At 40.7% G+C, this 23,068-nt stretch overlaps 1 protein-coding gene across 1 annotated transcript in view; it reads right to left on the reverse strand.

Annotated features, from left to right (window-relative positions):
- Window positions 1-14,495, reverse strand: part of cfap74 (cilia and flagella associated protein 74) — a 54,190-nt gene extending 39,695 nt beyond the window's left edge. Inside the window, 13 exon segments of the mRNA XM_061074641.1 lie at window positions 6,603-6,721; window positions 6,924-7,082; window positions 9,163-9,300; window positions 9,410-9,620; window positions 9,780-9,937; window positions 10,646-10,748; window positions 11,733-11,843; window positions 12,185-12,358; window positions 12,657-12,761; window positions 12,862-12,960; window positions 13,844-13,990; window positions 14,290-14,353; window positions 14,489-14,495. Coding sequence (XP_060930624.1) covers window positions 6,603-6,721; window positions 6,924-7,082; window positions 9,163-9,300; window positions 9,410-9,620; window positions 9,780-9,937; window positions 10,646-10,748; window positions 11,733-11,843; window positions 12,185-12,358; window positions 12,657-12,761; window positions 12,862-12,960; window positions 13,844-13,990; window positions 14,290-14,353; window positions 14,489-14,495 — 1,595 coding nt within the window.
- Window positions 14,496-23,068: the final 8,573 nt, after the last annotated feature.

Genomic DNA, 23,068 nt, shown 5'->3' on the forward strand with positions numbered 1-23,068 from the left:
AACCAATAAAATTCTTCGGACCGAAGGACCTTATTGGCCGACAGACCTGTCTGTTTGCTGCATGGAAACAGACAGGAAGCCCGTCTGCTTCTTGTGGCGCATTCGGGCCCGCGTCATCAAGGCGCGTCCTCAACTATAGGGTTTGTTTTGATTCCACGGCAGACAGTGGCGAGTAGCGACCGTATCGACCGTAGCGACTGACGATGGCAGACCAAAGTGGTCCACGGCGTACTGAAACAGCCGCTCCCAGGGGGAAAAACAAAAGTTTAAAACACCGCGGATGGGAACGAGGGGGTGGGGCATTGGAGGAAGGCGGGATGATTTGAATGTGCTGTAATTCTCAAATGCAACAAAGGTAAGAGTCCCTTTAAGGAACCATTTGAAAGCCAAGTCTAAGACGTTAATAACAGCAGCTTTATTGGATGCAAATCTTTGGTTCGGTTGGTTGGGCAGGTGAGAATGATTATATTGAATTAACCAAAAACCACAATGAAACCAAATAAATACACTTATAGATATCAGGTCACTAAATGTGCCTGATTTGTTTTTATAAAGGTCCATGAAAATGTTGAAAATGTCTCGCAATTTATAAGAAAGTGAAAAAATATCCTACATCCACAAAAGAATTGAGTGGGTCCTCCTAAATCATATCGTATCCTTACCCCGGTCTAATGGAAATTAGTTGGTTTTGTGTAAAACAAACAAACCAACAACCCAACGGATGAGGGCTTTCGGCAGTTTTGACTGGTAGAGTATTTGACAGACTACCAAAGATGATAAATAAAACAAGCTCAGTTAAGTGCACCGTGGTTTTCTGGTGTCAGACACAGAAACACATTTTACCCTGACAGATTTTAAGCTCTTAAAAAAATGGAAATGCCTTTACCAGTTGTCTTTAGCTGTCTGATTGCAGCAGGATCATACTACTTGTATGGCTGCCATTTCTATTTCACAGTCACAAAGTCAAACTTCGAAGATGGTTCAAGCAAGATGGAACTGGTGGCATACAGACTGAAAATGGGAGAGCATGCAATGTAGAAGGTAGCAAGCACAGGAAGCTTGAGTGCGTTGTCAAATCCAGAGACACAATTCCGTTTGTGGGATTATAACAGTTGTCATTGCTTACTCTCAACAATGGATTTTAGTTCATGAACATTTGTCATTTACGGTTTTGCATGAAATTTCTTGGCAACTGTTAAATAGATTACAGTCAAGTTTGGTGTATACATTAGTTTTTCCCACAGGATAATTTGTAACTCCCTGACTAATCCTGAAGAGCCATCATCAAGTCAAAATTCGAATTTGTGAAATACTAAACTCTGGAATTTGAGCACATTGGGATAACACTGTATTAGCGCACTTGCATTTGCATTTTGTTCAACAGTAAGCATTAAAAACAGGCCTTAGTCCAGCCTCACAGAGCTGCTAATAAGGCATAGACCCCTTTGTCCCAGGCTATGGAGAGCCTGCTAATCAGTGTCTCCATTAACTCATGGTGACAGAAACCACAAAATAAAGAAGACCTGAAAATAGGAAATATACTTATTTTTCCCTTTGGGTATATAATTATTCTCTCCAAAAAAAAGACAGGACAGTCAATTTACAAAGCAGATGCATGTTGTTTTTTCTTTTTATCTCGCTTCATGGCAAAGGTTCCAACTATGGTCATGAAATATCTAGTGCAGGAAAACTGGCACATGCTCCTACTATTGTCGGCCTGCTCATTAACAGGCGATAAATCAAGCTTCTGCCAATGTGCACGTTCTTTCTGCATATCGGGGCTCTTATTTGCGAACGTATGTGTGGATTTCAGGTTTAAGTGGGTTTTGCATTAATCTGCTTCAGGTTGGGTCCCGAGGTCATGGAGACCTTTACAACTGTATGCTGTAGCATGAACATTCTAAATTAATTTCATTCAAAGACTTGAATGCTACTTTTGTATTTGAAGGCCCCTTAAACAGCTTTGTCATTTATTAACTCTTAACTGAAAAGATGTGAACAAACGCAAAAAACACAAACACTTTTCCAGATAGACTTATTGCCTTTGAGTCCCTCTGGCAACTAAAATGTATTCAAATAGTCCTTTAGTCCACATACTGACCGATTTGGATGTTTTTTTATTGATTTACGTTAGGGTTTGGGTTAGGGTTAGTTGTTAGCTGTGAATCAAAGTGGTAGGTAAAGACTGACACTCCACACGGGACGTGAGGTCAACTGCCTTTATCCTGGACAATTCTACACACCTGGTGGCAGCCCACACCAGAGAGAGCGAGGAGCACAACAGCAGCTGACGGTGCGTGGCGACCCAACAGACCCCCAGTCAAGACATGACTCCAGAGACAGTAACCCAGAGCACGGACTCTGTTACACTTCACTACTTCATAATGCACGGGGACACTTCCCCATCACTTCTGAACTGAAACCATATGAAAGCAACTGAGCTGGCTGAGCTCAGAGCCTGGTGTGGCTGGAGGGGACGCCCAACAGACTGCGTCGTGGTTCACGGGCCGCTGGTGGAAGACATCGCGAAGTTCGGCTGAAAAGCGTGAGTAATCCGTAAAGTAAACTACACACACAGCAGTGACTGAGATAAATGTTATCGGGTGAACGTGAAGGAGCTTGTGAAGTGAATAGGTCTAGCTTTTAATTGTAACGGGGCAATTCAATTCATCTCGTAACACAAGTGTCATAGGTATTCTTAAGTGACATCCGATCCATAGATAGGATAAGACCTCATTTTGTGCGGAATACAATCTTACATGTCTGTTTGACTAATTGCCTGTTATTGTTTTTATGTTCTATTCTATTCTATTCTATTAGACAGGTTGCAAAAGCTAACATTGCATCTTATCCTTGCTCCATTTTGGACCAACTTAAATTGGTTTTTATGTGATTGCCCACTCAGATCGACTAGCCCCATTTCTACTACAGGCTCAGACTTTACCTCACAGCTAATCTCAGGAGCATACAGACCACAGAAGGGTATCTTCCTGTCACAAGCAATATAATGTGAAGAAGTGATACTAAAAACACAGCTTCTATATGGCTTTTCCCCAAGTCTGGCAAGCCGTAGGCTGTTGTGGTTTTTGTCCCAGTGGTGAAAAGATACAGCAGAGCCCATTCTGGCACAAAAGCGCCTACGCTGGGGAGGGGTAGCAGGATGGGAAACCATTTTTAGAAACTCAGGGGGCGTATAGGGAACCATGGGTTGGTGTGAAAAAGCCCTGTGTGTTTCTGGTTCACGTATCTCTCGCCTGCTGTGTTTGATGTTTACTGTTTTTAGCTGGGTGAGCCAAGGAGGCTTTGGTCACGACTGATCTCAATATTGTAGGTGTGAGTAACCAGCAGGTTTTACACACGGCAGACACTGAGTCATAAAAGGAGAGTGTGTGGACGGTGCAGTGGCAGAAACAGGTGAGTCTGTCAACATGTGTAAAGCATAAACAACTTCTGCATTTTGATATATCCTCTCACTAAATTAGATTATTCCTACACCGCTTCCCCAACGATGCTATTGCAATTACAGTTACATTTTTTACGGTTTGCAGTTATACTGTGTAACTATTATATTCAATTAACTGTATCTTTATTTCTTTACTAATATTTATAAGTAGAAGAGGACCTGTTGCCTCTGTAGATAGGCTCATTCTAAGCTAATGGAAACGTGATTTGTAGTTTCAGGTGATTAAACATCAATGAAAACATAATTCTGAATATTATATTACATTTCTGCCAGTTCCTCCTAACTACTGCACTGATTCTTTAAAGACAACGCAAGGGGCTCGGCTGCAGGGAACTCGGTGCTTCCACATGGGGCTTTACTCATATTTACATAAAACTCTGGCCACTGGTGGCAGCACAGAGTACACTGCTACTATGCAGGTCTCAAGTTGTGCATGAGAAAGAAACCCTGCACCATCTTTGATACGACATGATTTCTTCTGACTGAAGGTAGGGTTGGTAAGTTGTTTCATGTGGGCGTGGTTTTGAAGATAGGGCTGATGGGAGGTGATGGGATGTAACGGTTGCCTTTTTTAAGTGGTGTCCTTTTGCTTTTTTCCCAAGGATTACCAACCCTAGCTCTAAATGGTAAACAACTTTCCTTGTTGTCAAGTTGATTGTTTTTCTGCTATAGATGTTATATTTCCCCACATTATTAGTCATAAAAGCAATCGCTAACCATATGTCCCGTTCAGATTTACAACAGTCTTCCCATAGGAAATGTTATGAGAAACTAAAATGTCTAAAAGTTTTTAGAGACAGCCATTTAACAGCATAATTAATAGTGTCATGATGGTTGATCAAGACTGGACAGCATTATGCACTGATCATACCAGACCATGTTGCAGCAGAACTACACTGAATAGAGAAAGTGTGTGTTTTATAGGTTCGGAATTGAACTTTTAATTTGTGTGAAATGGATCGTGCTTTTAACTTTTTTGTATAATCTATTTATTATTATTATTATTATTATAATGTATCATCTTTTCCTTGGAACATCCACCATCAGGTTGCTTTAAAAAAACTGGGGATCCACGGACAAGCCCTTGGCCAGACCATAAAAGAAACATCACATATTGCAGCACGCTGCAGCCAATGGCTCCGGATCAGGAGGAAAAATGCCAACAATCTTGCTCTAAGTTCTAAAATGGGACAGTGTTTAGTCTAAAAAGGTTAATAATGTCTGATCTACTGAGCGGGCCGCATGGCTTTCATAGTAGTGCCATACAAGCCAGTATCATCTCAAGTTCGGCCTGTATCATTGATTACAAAGCCAAAACACCTGATGAGGCTAAGGTGCACAACAGAGGGTATGTCCCTAACATCCGCTGGTGGCCACTAACACCTGCTAACATCTACTGGTAGTTGGTAACTTAAATTGTGCAGATGACCTCCAAATGTAGACGGCATATTCACCATCTTGTCCTATATTCTAAAAGTTACACAGCTGCACTGTAAAAAATCCTATCCTCCATATTTGTGGCAGTGAATAATGAGTCTAGGGAAAACAGGTGCAGCAGAAAACCACATAATTTTCACGATGAAATCTGATTTTTTTCAACATTTTACTAATCCATATGGAAAAAGCAGGAGGCCCCTGTTGTTGCTCATCTTCAGATTGATTTGATTAATACGGTTTTGAATTGAGTCTCGGAACAGTGTAAATACAGATAAAATACAGTATACTAAATCTTGACTGTGCTGTGTTTCAGTGACATGAAATGCAGATACAAGAGAGTGAGTGGGTATAATGCGGATGATAGAGTATGTGTGCATTCACCCGTTTGGTACGGAAGTGCGTGTTTGCTACATGTGAGTTACGAATAGTGGCTAGAAGGTGATATGTTCAGACAAGTGGTCGAGCACGACGGCTCAAGAACAGCATCAGTATTTTCCCACTGCCTCTGCTGAAGCCTGGGAGATGGTTCCCTCAGTCAGGCAGAAAGAAGAGAGACGAAGAAACCAAGTCAAGTCATGGGGAAGCTGATGAGGAGGTGCCTTACAGTGAGTGACCTGGAGAACAGTGCATCTCTGCTCGGCCTGTAGGCTGCTAGCAGGCTGAGAGTGAGGAGATGCAGCAGAGACTCGGTCTGACTCACAGAGCCGAGTCTCAGAAGAGGAGATGGGAGCGTGGTGATCTAAGCTGGCGTCCATAAGTGGGAGGACAAGCTTTGCTTTCACGTCAACTCCATCGTCTTTTAAAATGACAATAAGTGGTTATATTAAAATCTTAAGTGTCGATACACAAGCGGACGTTTCCATGTGATAATTGAAGCGTGTGGCTTCATGGGAGCTTTAACATTTGTCGAGGTAAATATGTGTAACTCAAGTGTTGTCACACGAGTAAAATAATGTTCTTTGTAAATATGTATGACCTTTAGCTAGCTAATCAAACAGTACAATAAACAATGCAAGAAAATAATGCAGGATTCATTTGTAGAAGTGAGTTGCTTGATGTTATATTTGTTTATCCCCACAGTGCCTGATCTGACTGATGCAAACAAACTGAAACTTCTGGCTTCTTTCAAATCTCTTATTGTGTTTTTGGAATATTATTAATCAAGTCTGATGTGGCATTTGTACAAGGATCTGAGGAGAAAAATACAAAGTTTGGGCTAGGGACCCCCGTCTAATCCTTCTCTTTTCCTTGTCTTGATAATAATTACTTCACCCTTGACCTTGTTGACCTGCGTGCAAGGGGCACAGCTTTCTCTGAGTTCATTCTGTTCCGGAGCGGCAGTTTGCTACCGAACTTTAGCTGATATTATGAGTATGTGTGAACACAAATGTTCAAATAAGTTGGACCAGTAAAAAAGTCTGTGGTGTCCAACCTCATGTATTAGTGAGTTGCAACAATATGCTAATTAACATATTGCAGTTCCACAACAGTTTCAACAATGTCATGAATTTCTCACATTGACCTTACACTGTCCAGCCTTGTTTGAACTAGTCTTGGTATTTATCAGATTATTTTACTGTCAGTGGGGCATTAATGTAATAATAGACTGGAAATTCAAAAGTGACAGGGCCACTGACACTGCACCAAGGCAACAAGACTGTTTTATAGCAAACTGCTCACAGAGTCAATGTTAAAATCTTACTTGATAGTGATGAAATCCTTCAGCAGGGCTGAGACCCCGAGAAGCTTGCAGTGGTTCTTGATGTAGCTGGTGTTGGTCAGAACAATCTTCTTCTTGTACATTTTCCCCACTTCAAAGTCCTAAAAAGACAATAAAAAATATTCTAAATCATCATGTTGCCTTTAAAATATACCAAACAAAGCTAAATAACCAAAACTTGACTGTTCACATAGATTTAAATGGAAAACTTGCACAGAACACCTACATCTATTGCATTAGAATTCCTCTGTTATAGTCTGAAGTCAGAAGTGATGTTTTTAATAAAAGCCATTAGTGTGATACCTTGAAGAGGATGACCTCTGGTTTGCTCATGAATAAAGGCCCTTTCCACTTTTTTCCATGAACTGGTTTCGCAGGCACATCGAGCTTTTCACTGGTCGTTGAAGGTTCTTCCTGCTTCACTTCAGTGTGCAACAGTGTTGTCTTCTCATCGAGGAGTTTCTGTAACCACACATTGGAGCAACGGCAATAACAATCGATATAATGAAACTGTCAAATTTCAGCAAAGTTCATGGCTCTTACATAAATACAGCACTAAAATGCCAGAGCATATTAAGGATTTTCATGATCCTCTGAATAGCAAGGCTATTGTGTGAGTAATAACTGTCTGTAATATTCTATAACTCAACTAAAGTGAATCTGCAATTTACATTGTTATTAGGTAATAATGTAAGATGAAAAATAATTCAACATTAAGTCATGTTATAAACCGAAGAGTCTAGTTCACCGTTATATAAGAAGGAGGAAACCCCTTTATTGCTTTACATGTGGATGAACGTGTAGATTCATCTTTTCCTTAAGTTAATTTTAAACTTTTTTCCAATGTCACAGACAATGACCGTATCCAAAACTAATATGTCATATCAGTTTTATCAAAGTCTTATCTTATCTGTATTAGAAGGATATATAGATGTAAATATAATGACTAACTGAACGATTGATAGATTTTTTTTCACTCTTCAGAAATACCAGTCCTGGTTGGAACTAGCTGACAAAGAATATACAGCACATATGTCACGCTGTCAGACAGTGTAGAATAACAATGTAGAAACAGTTTTCCAAGATTACTTAAGGAAAGTGTGCTACCTGTCGTTATCTACATGTGAAACTGTGTTTTTAAAGGTTCTATTTTACTTCTTATGTTTTTTTCATTTGACCTCTGCTCTCTTTTTTCTTGTGCTGTAGAGCACTTGAAGTGAATGAATCGTCTTATTAGCTTTGCTACGTTGTCGTGCTCATCTGGCCATTACTGTGTGGAGAAGTAGCCTTTTGATGAGAGCATCAATACGATCTGTATGTTTGGAGGCGAGATCACTTCCACTCGACTTGTCACTCGCTCAGAGCTCTGAGCTGTAACACCGGCCCTCGCTCTCAGGCCTCAAAGGCCACCAGCACAATCTGAAGTGATGCCTGTCGCCTCACATTTCAAGGGTGTAGAAAGGGCTGGATGAGACAATGGAGCAGACTCACCTTAATGGCAGGGAGCTACAGACACTCCGGCCTCAATCCCCTTCAGCAAGGCATGTGATTGATAGGATAGTTCGAGAATAACAGTAGATCTGATCAATACTCAGAAAACTTTTACCCTCCCCACACTTAATATATAGAATATATTAGAATTTTCTAGTCTACAGTTTTCCTCCGACTGAATTAGAAAATCTGTGCTTGTTGCCTAGAGGCACGGAGTGTATTTTTTCTTAACATGTTTGTATAAAGAGAAAAGACCAGTGTGTTTTTAAAAATTTTACCAGGTTCAAATAAAACATTTTGATATGTGTGTTAAAGTAAAGAAATTTCTCATTTTATAAAGATAGTTTCAATATGTCTTTGATTGATCATTCAAGGAGCTGGAGTCAGGGAATATTTTTTTACTTGATTAAAGACTTAAAATATAGAAAATAAAACATTAAATTGATAACTACAGTTGTTGCCAGGGTTGATTGACCAACAATTTAATTGACTAGTTGTTTCAGTATAAATCAGAAATGTAAATTTGTCTTAATTCAAACATTGTTGGAACAACAGAAGAGCTAATATCTATGAATAGTACCAGTCTAAACACAATTCCATCAGCACTGTGGTCTGATAGATGACCTGGCCGGGGTTTGGAAATGTTTTCACTTTCCACCTTCCACCAATGAACTCTACCAAGTAGATGATCAACCCTTCAAGATCCCATCCACCCTGCATGCATATAATTAGTCGAAAGCACATCTACAGGGAACGGGAACTGTGTTTTTTACTCATACAACCTTCCACACTAATTTCCAATCAACCTGATTAAAAAGTGAACGAGAAATCAGTTTTGACATTCACATAGACACTGCTTAATGTCAAATTAATACAGATATTGTCTTTCAATGGAATTATTTATATGTCAGATAGGAAATGTTCCTGCTAAAATATGCAATAAGCACAGCCATACAGGAAATGATATGCCTGCAGTGAATGAGACAAGATTTATGAGTGTTTAATTTTAGCAACTTGCAGGGATTTGTGTGCGGCTGTTCTTTTATTGCACCTTGTACTTCTCGTCCCACAGCCCAGAACACTCAGGCTGAGCCAAGCTGTCAGCAAAACTAAGGTGGTCCTCTTCCTGGCGCATGGTTTCCTCTGGGTCCTCATCCTCTGAGCTGCTGAGGCCACATGTGTCTCTCAACTGACGGACAAATGCACAAAGATGTCTGGTCATAATTGTTCAGAATGCACTCAATATCTCTATGGGCTTCCCAAATGAAATGGCATCTCAGATGTTATGAACCACTCACAGCTGTGGCTCGCTTCTCTCTGGCCGAAGGGGGTCTGGGTTCCAGGTAGTGCAGGAGACTGTCTCCTACCCTCCCCAGAGATGACAACTTGTCAGTGCCTGAGATATTAGGCAGTTTCGCCTGCTGCCTCATTCTGCTCTTTACCAGCTGTTCCCTCTGGAGGATTTTTTCTACGATCACCTTCTTTGACTTCTGTTTCTCTTCGAATTCCCTGAGAAGAGCAAATCAACAAACTGCATTTTACTGAAATGGGGTCATATATTCCACAGCGCAAAGCGAGAGAAAACACCCACACACTGCTGCATGGAGTGGGAGTAGAGGACATGCATGTGGGAGAGGAGAGGAGAGGAGAGGAGGGAAGATTACGCACTCTTGTTGTTGTTTTATCGTCTCTAGTTGTTTCTGTTGGTGCATATGCCTGAGACTGTTAATGCCTTGGACGTCCAGGGATTCTCTCAATCGTTTTTCTCGTTGTTCTTTCTCCTGGGCATTTGCTTTAGCTCTGCTTTGTTTGAGCCGTAAGTTCTCCTAAAGAAACAACAGCAGAGTAATCAAAACATATCAGATTTCCATATGCATTAAACTGATCAACGGAACGAGAAGAGAGGGTTATTACAGAAACATATTGTCACAAAATCATGAAGTATACCTTTCGAATGTTTGGAATAATACAGCAATAAGTAGATGATGACAGCACTGCAAGATAACAATAACATGCGCAGGAGTACTGTCGATAATAGCATACACAGTCCAGAACTGAATCTAGCCATTGAAACACGAATACAAATGTTGTCAGAGGAGAATTTGAGGTACGTGAAATCAGTGTACACAGTTTGTGATGGCATGCTTTGTGGACGTACAGTGAATGTCAGCAAACAAATGATGCGAATGTAAGTCTTTATAATGCATAATGAAGTTGACCAAATGTTAGGGGTTTTGCAGAATGAAGAATTGCAATTTTGCAGTCATTAATGGACTTATTTTGCCTATTTGGTGTCTTAGTATAAATCACATGAGGTTAAATTGTATCACTGCATCTTTATTTATCTTTGTAAATAATGTATCACTGTATAAATACTGTGCTTCAAAGTTTATCCATGCAAGCTCTTAGAAATGATCTTATGTTGCACTATTCATATTGAAGCTACAGAAAAAGTTAATAATACATGGAACAACAGCCTGTGTATTATCATTACCAAAACAGCCGAATCAATATGGGCAGCTGCTTTTTCTTACATGTGTGGCTGCTATGTTGGATTTCAGCGACTCGACAACTTGTATCCTCTTCATCTGTAACTGTCTGTTCTGTTTCCCCTTCTCTGCCTCCTCCTGATGCAGCCTGGACCAAACAGGGACAATCAAGAAGCATGTGAATGTTGAAACCAAAAATTACAGAACATGAATAATACAAAGATTAATCATAATAACTCACAGAGATCCACAGAGCTGTTACATTGCAAATATGACAATGGAATACAAAAACAATCTTTTTAACCATATAAGATTTCTGTTAAAACTGGATATATGTCTTCCTGTGATTGGCTGAAAGTTTTGACCGTTACTATGCAAGGGCTTCTTTTACTTCTTTGAGCACAGCTACATTGTTGAACAAAGATAGTGTCCTAGTATATACACAAACAATTATTCTCTTTGCTTGTGGGCAGGTTGTCATGATCTAGGAGGGATAATCAACTCAAAGCATTGGTTATTGAAAATTACACGTGCTGCGAGGGGGCAGATTCACACAAAATTGATACAATAAACTACAATGTTAACGGTAGTAAAGGATCACATCAGTCAGTCCACCAGTGTAGCTCACTCATGTACATTTAAATAGCTTTTGGATAACAATGGAGCTCAGGCACAGACAACAAATTGTTAGTGGGGTAAAATTATTTGTTGTATTTTTTGCCTTTCATGGATTTCAGGCAATAAGAAAAATAAAAACATGTATATTTGCCACTCTTATCCTTTAAGATTTAGAGTGCGTACATTTTTTGCACAGTTTTTTAGATTTGTAAAACGTTTTCCTTCAATAGGGCAAAACCTCATGTATATTGAAGGTTGTCTCTTTCCTACACAGATATGGGGATGTTTGTGAAATATAGTGAAAAATGAATCCGTGCATAGTCCTGTTCACTTTCATCTATAACGGTGCTGTGTGACTTTGAGCTCTATCAAGTATTGTATCAGTCCTGCTCATAACATTTTGCCAGTAGTTGTACACATGATCAATTGGATGTGTCAAATCAATGGGTGCCGTGTGATTCCTAATTCTCTTGTTCTAGTCCGAGTCCTGCTTATTGGCTTAAGAGCTGATTACCATTTTCTGGTCTCTTTCAAGTATTTGTCTGTTATCCTGCTGTTCGCCCGGTGCTCTTCAATTTCCTTCTGACATTCAAGCTCCTCTTTCTTCTTCATGGTGACCTGTTTGCTATCAGAACAGAAACACAGACACGTCAGTCTTTCCAAGGTTTTTCATAAATATTATACAGCTAATACACCATACAGACTGATACAGGCTTATGACCCTTCTTAGAAAAATGGCATTGAATAATTTCATGGAAGTGATCATTTATGTGTGTATTCATCTCATTTTGTTTCCCAAATAAAGAAAAAGTGTATCACTTAACAGGTGCATTATAAGTGGTTCCCCTAATCATAGGTATTTTACCAAATTGTTTATATTACCAGTTGTCTTAACAGTATAAAAAAGGAGTACACAAAAAAAACAGATGTGTGTACATGAAGAAGGTTTTTGTTTTTTTTCCCTACTCCTTGAGTTTCTGAATCTTGAGCTGAATGTTCTGGGTTGCGTCTCTTTCCTGCCGCAGCCTTGTTGCTGCATTCCGGACCTTAAGGTCCTGGAAGAGCCGCTCCTCCTCCTGCAACTCCTGCCGGAGCGAAGAGAATCTGTTGAGCTCCAACTCCAACTCATTCAGCTCCCGTCTGAAAAGCCAGGACATAGGATGAGATAAAGTGTAGACAGAAGAGCAAGTTAAAATTTCTGACCGGAGGTGTATATGTATTTGGGACATGTGTTTTGAGAAATTAGCAAACTCAACAACAGCTCAAAACTCATGTGGATTACAACGTTTTGCCAGATAACTTTACATGTGTGTTTTCTGTGTCAATGTGTTTATGTAATGGTCCTATTAAATAGATACATGAGGGGACTACTTTTTAATAATACTAATGCCCATCACAATAAGACCTTACTGTGAAACCATTTTCCTCTCTGACTCACTTTAGCTGCTTCAGCTCAGTGTTGATGCAGCCTTCCACCTCCTCTTCATTCTGCAGCTTTTGACACAATTGCTTGTGCTGGGTTCGTAAACGAAACAGTGCCACACTACAGAATAAAAAAACAAGGAGTGGATGGAAGAAACATCTCATATCCTGCATGGATATATAATAGAGGCCGGTCAATGTTTTGCCTCTTTTAAACTCACCTGTTGTCTGTTGCTTTCTGTTGGTCTATCTGTTCCTCCAAAGCATCCCTCTGCTTCGCCAAACTTTTAACATTCTCACTACAGAGTTTCAGCTTTTCTCTGGAAAACAAACATAAGGTAAAAGAGAAAAGTCTAAGTGTTGACACAGAGAAACACACCAGATCAAAGTGAATCAGAAGGAACATTTTCAAGGCTGTTAAAGTGTTCAGAGCATTAGGCTAATTGATTTCCTTGTGGCCATTGCAACAAACTGAGACAAATTTTGTCGGCTTAAGGAATCTAATGACGATTCGGTAAAAACAGAGAGTGGACACATACACATAAACATCAACAGCTTTGAATTGCCCAGTGTTCTTTTTGCAGTCTAATGGCGTGAAACACAACAATCTATGACTGGAGGGGAAACTGTCAAAGAAAAATCATGGAACACTAAAAGCTGCCGACTGGTTAAAAGCCAGGTGTGCTTAGGTTCCATTAAACTCATGTTTGAACAGAGTGTATTGCGAAATGACCTCTGATGCTTTACACTAAAAGGAAAATGACAGCCATTTTTGTCGGGGACTGCATCACAGTTCATCGGCTGCTTAATGGCTCGACGTGCAGACAAATAAAAAGAGGGAGGAAAATTGGGGACAGAGGACATTATTGGAAATGTTCTCTCTTCTGCTGAAATGATTTCCAGCAAATTGCTGAATCAATTGGTACAGAAATTATTGGCCCTGTAAAGACGGCAAGAGAGGTGAGACCTGGGCGACTGGAATAACACTGAAAGAACAAGATATTTCCAGAAACTGAAAAGATAGGGAGAAAATGCATGTTTTTCCTGGCAATGCAACAACCTGTGACAGAAAGACACCTGTGTTTCTTTGGCATTCTTACAACTAAACAAATGCATAGTTTTCCATTACAAGTACAAGTGTCAGTCTTTCTATGTTTAGGAGCTACTGTGGCTTTAGAAGTGTGTGGTGTGCCAGGTCCGGACCTGGTTTTCAGCACGCCGTGCTCCTTCTGTCGGTGTAAAGAGTCCAGCTGGTCCAGGTTTCGCCTCAGCTTGAACATCCGTGCTGTCTCGTCATTACTCCTCTTCTGACCATAATCAGCCGCAGCCACAAGGTCACCATCGTCCTCTCTTTGGACAGATGCACATTGTTATTTAGAAAAGGCTGCATATTTAAGTCCAACTTTGCTTTTCACATAGATTAAATCATCCAACAATTACTCCTGAAAGTGTTTAATGGGATTTTGCCATGTAGAACATATAAATTGAATATTTTGTATTTAAATATCATTGTGAGAATCGCCATGAGTTACAATGAATTGATGTTCTATGGTGGCTACGAACAAGGAGATGACATGATTAATGCATAAACATGTAAATGTTATTGTCGGAAAGAGAAATGATTCCCAGAAAATCAAAGAAATACTTACTCAGACAACTGTTCTAGCCAATCCAAATGAGGAGGAAGAGGAGGCTCCTGGTGTGAACCTTCATCTGAAATATTTACCGACATTAAATAAGGATATCCCACTCTCTTTGAACTAAGCACATATGGATATCAATAATAGTGAAATACAGAGAAGAATGTGGCTGCACAAGCATCGGGCTACAACAGGTGCTGTCACTCACCTGACATTGTGTGTAATAAGGTAAAGCTCAAATCGTGGCAGTGGTAGCTCGTAAGGCACTTTCGGTGTCAACAGAAACTGCGACTGATGTGTAGAGGCATTTAAACAGCTGCCTTTGTTGCCACACTGTTTGGGGGGCAGATGCCTTTGATGCCACACTGTTTAGAGGCAGCTGTCTTTGTTGTCACACTGCCGTTGGCGTCAGAAACTGGTTACACCACCTTGGCAGTCTTGACATGATTTGCCCTCGAGACTCTGCTGTGGATCGGAAAGTATAAGTGACTGAGTATTTGTGATATGAAACACTATAGGCGTATGCACCATGAAATTGTCTCTACAGCGAGACCTAAAGCTGCTGGATTAAAGACAAGTGAAGGAAAGACATTTCCTACTTAGTTTAGCAGATAAATGGAAACAAGCAATACATTCAAAAAATCTGATTTGCAAATCTGCAAAAAAAGACCAGATACTGAATCAGATAAAAGTTCAATAGGCTAAATAAATATACATATGCAGATAGCGCAATGTACAGATGGTAATGCAATGCAGAGAAGTAAAACATGTAAAATAGCATTTATCCACAGTAATGTCACTTTATTTTATATGCACTTTAAAAAACTAAATTACTAATTAATATTAGGGCGTAATTACATCTTTACCTTGTTCTCCTTGATCTTTTGGGAAACCTAGTGTGGGTAGCCCAAACGCTCATCTACATTATGTGCTGACCATTCAACTTCTTTTCCATGGAGAATGGATTTCTTTGGCTTTGAAAAAAATTATTTGATCTTCATTTGTTCTGTGTTGCTGCTGAGAGTCTGACGTGTGGCACAGGCACATCCTATAAATGATGAGTAGACAAAAATAAAGAATTATCATGAACCCATGAAATGCTTAATAAATCTTACTAAAGTTCAACTAAACCCCTAAAACATTTTTCAGATAAAAACCAATATATGTAATTAGTATAGAAAATATTTATTTGGGAATTTGGCCATATTAAAAATACAGCTCATACAAGCACAGAAAGTAGAAAAGAATAAAACAGATCTGAAGGGATGACACTATAACTCTATGCAGTTATCTACCATCCAAGCCTGGAACAATAACAAGCTGGTAAACGTACACAAACTAGCCCAAATCTCCCTGAATAAGTCACAAACAGCGTGGCTCTCAGACAGTGTGGCAACAGAGGCAGATGCTTCCAAACAGTGTGACAGCAAAGGCATGTGCCTTGCAACAGTGTGGGGAAACAAAGGCACTGCCTCCAAACAGTGTGGGGCAACAGAGGCTGATGCCTCCAAACAGTGTGGCAGCAGAGAATAAGATGCCTCCAAACAGTTTCGTAACAGAGACTAAGATGCCTCCAAATAGTGTGGCAGCAAAGAATAAGATGCCTCCAAACAGTGTGGCAGCAGAGATTAAGATGCCTCCAAACTGTGTGGCATCAGAGGGAGCTGCCTCCAAACTGTGTGGCAACAGAGGCTAAGATGCCTCCAAACAGTGTGACAGCAAAGGCATGTGCCTCGCAACAGTGTGGGGCAACAAAGGCAGCTGCCTCCAAACAGTGTGGGGCAACAGAGGCAGATGCCTCCAAACAGTTTGGCAACAGAGACTAAGATGCCTCCAAACAAAGGTGGGAGCTTCAGCGGCTGGTGCCCTAATGCAGCCTGGAAGCAGTGTGATTTCAACTTTGAGTTCAATGACACTAAACATAAGCAAAGAATTAACAGAATTTAGGCAGAATCGGTACAAATATGACAAAGAAACCAGCCATATAAACGAGCATGTTTCACAAGACAACTGGGTAATACAGATCAATTATTCTTGGTGCCATAAATAACGTACAAATCTGAGGGAATAAGTCACAAACAGTGGTGACTGCTCCCAAACAGCTGGTGCACCTGACAGCTGCCTTTACAAATCAGTGGCAGGTTTCGTCACCGGAAGTGCCTCTACGAGCTTGCTGTCTCTCTCCACACGTGATGGACAGCGCTGAGGTGCTCATGATCAACAGTCCAGCACTGACTGACACCACGTCACATGGACCTTCCGGGTCTGCACCGTCCATTTCACCTCATTCATGAACAGACCAGCCTAAAGAGAATAAGGGAAACTGTGCTCAGTGTCCCGAGAAACCTCTTCAATAACTCACAATATCTGCCCATGTTCGTTCAATTGCTGTCGGCAACTTCAGTGTTTAAAAAGCTGATATCCCAATTTATAATATACATTGATACATTGTATATATGCCGATTTAAAGCTGAGGTCTAACTGAATCGCATTATATGTACAATCACATTTCGAGGTGTGCACGTAAGTATATATTAGTAAGACAAAGTACAATGACCGGATTTCTGAACAGAGTCTGGCGTGTCGTTTAAGTTCGCTACAGAAAAGTCGCCAGCTGGGCTCGGACAGCGAGTAAACACTAATGCTGAGTGTAAACTGTGTCCCGTTTAAAACCCACACCTTCATTTAACAACACTGGAACGTGTGGTACGTGTGGTACCTGGCGCTGACGAGGATTCACTGCTCCTGCTACAAGTATCTGCACAAACCTTCTTCCTCCACCCGCAAACTTCATCCGCTTGTTACTGTTTCCATGGAGACGGAAAGCAGGGGGCGAGGCCTGAGCGTGAAACCAAGTGATAGATAGATAGATAGATAGATAGATAGATAGATAGATAGATAGATAGATAGATAGATAGATAGATAGATAGATAGATAGATAGATAGATAGATAGATAGATAGATAGATAGATAGATAGATAGATAGATAGATAGATAGATAGATAGATAGATAGATAGATAGATAGATAGATAGATAGATAGATAGATAGATAGATAGATAGATAGATAGATAGATAGATAGATAGATAGAAGGATGGATGGATGGATGGATGGATGGATGGATGGATAGATAGATAGATAGATAGATAGATAGATAGATAGATAGATAGATAGATAGATAGATAGATAGATAGATAGATAGATAGATAGATAGATAGATAGATAGATAGATAGATAGATAGATAGATAGATAGATAGATAGATAGATAGATAGATAGATAGATAGATAGATAGATAGATAGATAGATAGATAGAAAGAAAAACAGATGGATTGATGGATAGATGGATAGATGGATGGATAGGTAGACGGATAGATGGATAGATCGAATGTATGACAGCGCTGTTGTATCCACAGTCCCTGAATCTACCCAGGAAGAGGTTAAAGGTGAATGGAAGCCATTAAAAATCACATTTAGCGCCAGTTAATGACAAACTTATTTGAATTGTGTGTTAAAGAAGGAATCGCTGATCCTCTCGTCATACCTCTAATGGCAGTGCAGAGTAAAACAATTTTAATTCACACCAACGCATAGTTTTCATCCTTTTTTGTTACTCTTCCAGCTGTTGGTTCCTTTCAGCAGTGCATCTACAATTCCCTTCAACAACACAGGTTTATTCTTTAGACTGATATCAGTCGAACCACACGCAGCAGAAAATATCTCAGCTGGTTCAGAAACAATGAAGAATCTGTGCGTTATGCAAAATCTTTTGTCGAGCATGCCAGATTGAGGAGCCCTATCTGATTCAAACTGGAAAAGACGATTTCCGGTTGATCAGTGCTGCACTGGCACAATGAGCTTTTTACTTTCCAGAAGTGGAGCTGGGGGAGATGTATGGGCTCTGCTGTACAACACATTGAAATCCTGTGATACAGAAATATCACCATGGGAGACTGAATAAATAAATAGTAGGAGTGTGTTTGTGTGTGTGTGATGTAGGAGGGTGGGCCAGTTTTGTAGTAGAGAAAAAGGCAGAGCAAAGTAACTGCCAGGGAATCAAAGACCCCAGACATACAGTAAATCAACTAGATGAGTACAGAGGGAGTGATGTAGACGTACATGAGGATGAAATGAATACACAGAAAAAGAAAGAGTTTGTGTTTGAGTGGCAGAGGACACTATCCCATTAAGTGCATTGCAGCGTAGCCTGGTATCTTCATGTCAAATGAACCTGCAGCGGAGGGTCCAGTGGGAAGAGGAGCTGCTGGTTTGAATCCACATTCACTGACTCCAGGCCTGTTTCTGCTCCTCAGGGGGAAGGCAGCAGAAACCAGGGCAGGTGCACTGCTGCAGCTGCTCTCCCCACAGCACGTAAAAGAGGTTAGACCTACTTTTAATGAGGAGAAAAATAAAAGGCTGCAGATTTTGGCAGAATGAAGGATACATTTCTTGTTATAATTTAAATGTCCTGTGTTGAATCAGACTGGGAGGAGATTAAAGTGCTTACTGAGATTAGACCTCTGGGACCCACATAATACTTATATAATATAATAAATCCCTTGAGGATTCATTGAATGATTCCTCTGATACAGTCAAATGTGTTTGCAACCTGGTATCTGAAATATTGCTTCTTATATCTAGTGCATTTTTTTCAACTTCCTGCTGTCTGGAGATCATTTTGATGTAAAAGGCCCTACATATAATACAATTAAACACTTGAAAACTAGGTCACAGTAAACTGACAGAACAAAGCATCTGCAGGTGTATCGTTCTGGTTTGATATGTAAAGAGAGATCAATGATTACAATTATAAAACATTAGGACAAATGCAATTTAAATACTCAAGCATACATAGATTTAGGACTGTGCAAATGTAGTGTACATTTTTTTGTGGAGGTGACTGACTGGACTTTAGTTGTTTGCATATGATTATTTCAACAACGTTTCCATTAAGTGATAATGTATTTATAACACAATCATAAAAAAAATGTGCATCCCTGATGCTTACAATAGTCTATGCGCTTTTAATAGTCCTACAATACATGGGTTTATATCTGCAACACTAAATTTAGATCCCACTGTTTCACTTTAGTGTCACCACTATGGCTTCTGTGTGCAGTGCTCAATGAACAGAGTGTTCCCAACCTCAGTGCTTCGCTGCAATGTCACCTGCGATGGGCTCCAGCCCCCCCAACCCCCTGCGACCCTAAATGGATAAGTGGTACAGATAATGGATGGATGGATGAATGGGTGGATTTTGGGGATATTTTTATGCATTTTTGTGTTTTAACTTGACAATAAGACGACAGAAAAGGGAGAGGGGTGTCTGTGGAACATGTAGGCCTGATAAAGGTGGACTGGACACAGTGTCCTTCAGCTCTAGCCCATCAACCACCTGTGTACTGATCCTAGTGATGGGTTTGGAGCTATCAGCGGAACCTTTATATAGTTCCTCACACAAAATTAAAGCTCATTTAAACTCCACTGTTTAATTCTACTGAAGCTCACCATATACGCTAGACCTGGATGTGCTTGGATTATTTGACTCTACTTACTGAGGCCATGAGACTAAACTACCGTCTGTCAGTTACTAATGGAGGAAGATCATCTGAACCAAATCAAGGGCTTGTGGCTTCCTCTTTCGTGTCCATCAGTGTTACAGCCTCTGCTGTCTGCTGTTGTTCCACCAGAGAGAGAGAGAGATAGACCAAAGTTTATCACAGACACTGAGACACTAAATGAACTAATGGAGATTTTTGAAATGTCTCAAACATTACATAATGAAGTCCTATGTTCGTGACAGCCTTCATGTGGCCAGATTGGATCTGACGCTCAGACGGAGGGATCGACAGATTAGTGAGTCTCTCTCTCTCTCTCTCTCTCTCTCTCTCTCTCTCTCTCTCTCTCTCTCTCTCTCTCTCTCTCTCTCTCTCTCTCTCTCTCCCTCTCTCCCTCTCTCTCTCTCCCACTCTCTCTCCCACTCTCTCTCTCTCTCCCTCTCTCTCTCCTCTGTTGCTGGGGGACAAGCGGCGGCAGTGGATCGGTGCGTCTCAGCGGTGGAACCGGGAGTTTTTTTCCATAGGTGCGCTCTCTCTTTACGCGCGCTCCTGGACGCGAGGACTTGGGGAGCTGAACATGGGGTCACCATCGTCTTCATCATCTTCCTCACGACCCTCATCCTCAGCATCTCCAGCGCAACACTTTACTTTATGCTCGGCGGCGCAGGATCAGGAGACGCGCGCTCTCAAATAAAACTCCGTGGCTGTTGTTTTTTTTTTCTGTCGTCGATTTCCAACCAACGGGAAAGTTTCCTCCTGGTTAAACTGTCATCGACCGTAACTTGCGTGTGGAATGGAGATCCCAACTTTCCTGCTGCCGAGTGTGGCTCTGCTCATTTTCGGGGGGGAAATTTTCACCAGGTGAGATCAGCCGCGCTTTTCTTTACTTCTTGCAGGTATTCATTAGGTCAGAGGAAGTTTGGATACAACATAAAGTCAAAGTAAGCTCAGCAATCAAGATTATATCACGAGGAAAGCATTGTACATATGTGGATTGTATATTCTGTGCATTATGCATTAGACAATACCGGGCATCACCATAGATCCTATCATCCATTTGGAAAATAAAAAGAATAGATCTTCCTGCTTAAAAAAAAACACCAGTCAGTTTCCTTCTATCACCTCCTACAACGTGACCTCATGTACATTAAACCTAGAGCTTGTGTACACTGAATTAACGTCACTGTCGCTCTTCACATGCTTATATAAAAATACTTCTCCACACCCACAACCTGAAGTCTGCTCCCTGCTCTGCTCTGCCTCAGGGCACATGGATCTGATGACTCCATTTGCATAATGCATATGCATAAGGAGAGGGGATATTTTTAAATTATTATTAATATTAATGGAGAAGACGGGGGCGAATTGAGTGGGCGTCTCTTCGTGTGGCAGGTAATGTCACCCACCTCCAGGCCTGGTAGTTAGGGGTCAGATGGGGCTGCCATGATACACTCGAATTAGAACAGGCCTCCATGAATTTATAGTGAAAAACAGCAGCTGATTTTGTCTATACATTAATATATAATATAATATATATTTGTGCAGATTGAACTCTACCTCCAGTCGTACACAGTTTGCTAAAATTAGCCTCTTACAATGATCCGACCATCTCCTACCGAGAACCTAAAGTGAGGTGAGATAATCAAATAGTGAAAACAATGAGCCTCTTAATTGGCAAAGAGCTTAAACCCTGACACCATCTAAAGTGACTGTACAACCTTGGCGATGACACAGGTTTTTAGAATACAAAGCAATGGGATTAAACCAGATGGGGAGTTTTAGCCCTTTGAACTTTATAATTATCTTTTCAATAGAGTATATCCAACTGCCTGCACTCAAAATGCCCTTGTGGACTTGTTCATGAGCTTTCACAGGCTTCCAGTTCTTGGGATAACCAGCATCCGCCGCTGAGCTCCATGTTTCCCTTCACAGCCCACACACCTCCACTGAAAAGGTCAAAGTGTGAAGCTATTAAAGCGTTGAGTGAAATTTGGGCAAATCACTTCTTTATTGTCCCTCTTGGCTGTTCACCAGTAGAGGGAGTAATAGCTATTGTAATTGGATTTTCCTGCCTCTAGTCACTGCTGTTATTATTATTTTGTTCTCAGCACAATGGAGAATGTAGGCTTTTTCTTGCACCTCATTATGTGTCAGCTCTTTCTTCTCTCTCTCTCTCTCTCTCTCTCTCACACACACACACACACGCACACTCACACAGTTTTCGCGTTAGTGGCCTCTCCTCGCCCCATTCCCTCTCTCACTTTCTTCTCTTCTATCGTTCAGCTAAGTTGTGCCTTGCCACATTTGGTGTGGCCTGAACTTTACACCCTTCATTTCCCCAACGCAATCTACATATTTTTAAGAATAGGCCAACAGAGACAACAAGAAGCACAGAGCTGTAAAATACTGCAGCATAGCAGAGGACAGACAGGCCACAGACAGGCCTCAATCGGAATAGTGAGTGTCCATAATAATAATAATATGTTGTACACAGATTGTAAGCTTTCAGAAAGCAAAGAACCACATTAGTTGTTTTAATCTCAACGGTTGAAGGTTGATGACGAGAAATTTGAAAATACACTGTACATACTCAAAACCATAACTGAGAAAATGTGTATTACACCACGGTTGAAAATATTCCCAAGCAAATGTACTATTTACTGTTAGTAAGCTAGTGCCCAGCTGTTTAAGAGTGTGACTTAAACTCAAATACAAAATTAGAATATGTATCTTTGAACATTTCCTAAAGATTTGCATATGTGGTACTACGGGCCTATGGATTTGGGGCTTAGATTCAGGGAGGATTTTGAGGCATTGAGACTTATGGTGGTCGCTTTATGGGATTTCATGATACGCACCAATATATAGAATGAAACCAAAGCTGTGTCCCAATTCAGAGGCCTCCTCCTTCAGAAGATGTGGTCTATGTTTGCTCTTTAGACTGTGAAGGCCGAACCGAAATGAGATGGTCTGGTCTACAGAGGTTTTCTGTTATCTGTGTAACCAGCTTCTCCCGCTCTTACAGCTGTCGCCTAGCAACAGAGCTGCAGTTCAGAAAGTTTTAATGGCCCTTGGTTTTGATTTCGTTGGTCGAATTGAAGCCTGATATTTATAAGTGGGAGCATCGGATGTTTTGCCCTCATTGTTTGCTGGCACAACTATCTCTTGAAAAACATATTGTTACCAAAATGCAAAGAATCCTGGGATAGGTTGGCCCAGGAAGGATCCAGC

The sequence above is a fragment of the Limanda limanda genome, chromosome 7, assembly GCF_963576545.1.
Source record: "Limanda limanda chromosome 7, fLimLim1.1, whole genome shotgun sequence".
NCBI classification, from domain to species: Eukaryota; Metazoa; Chordata; class Actinopteri; order Pleuronectiformes; family Pleuronectidae; genus Limanda; species Limanda limanda.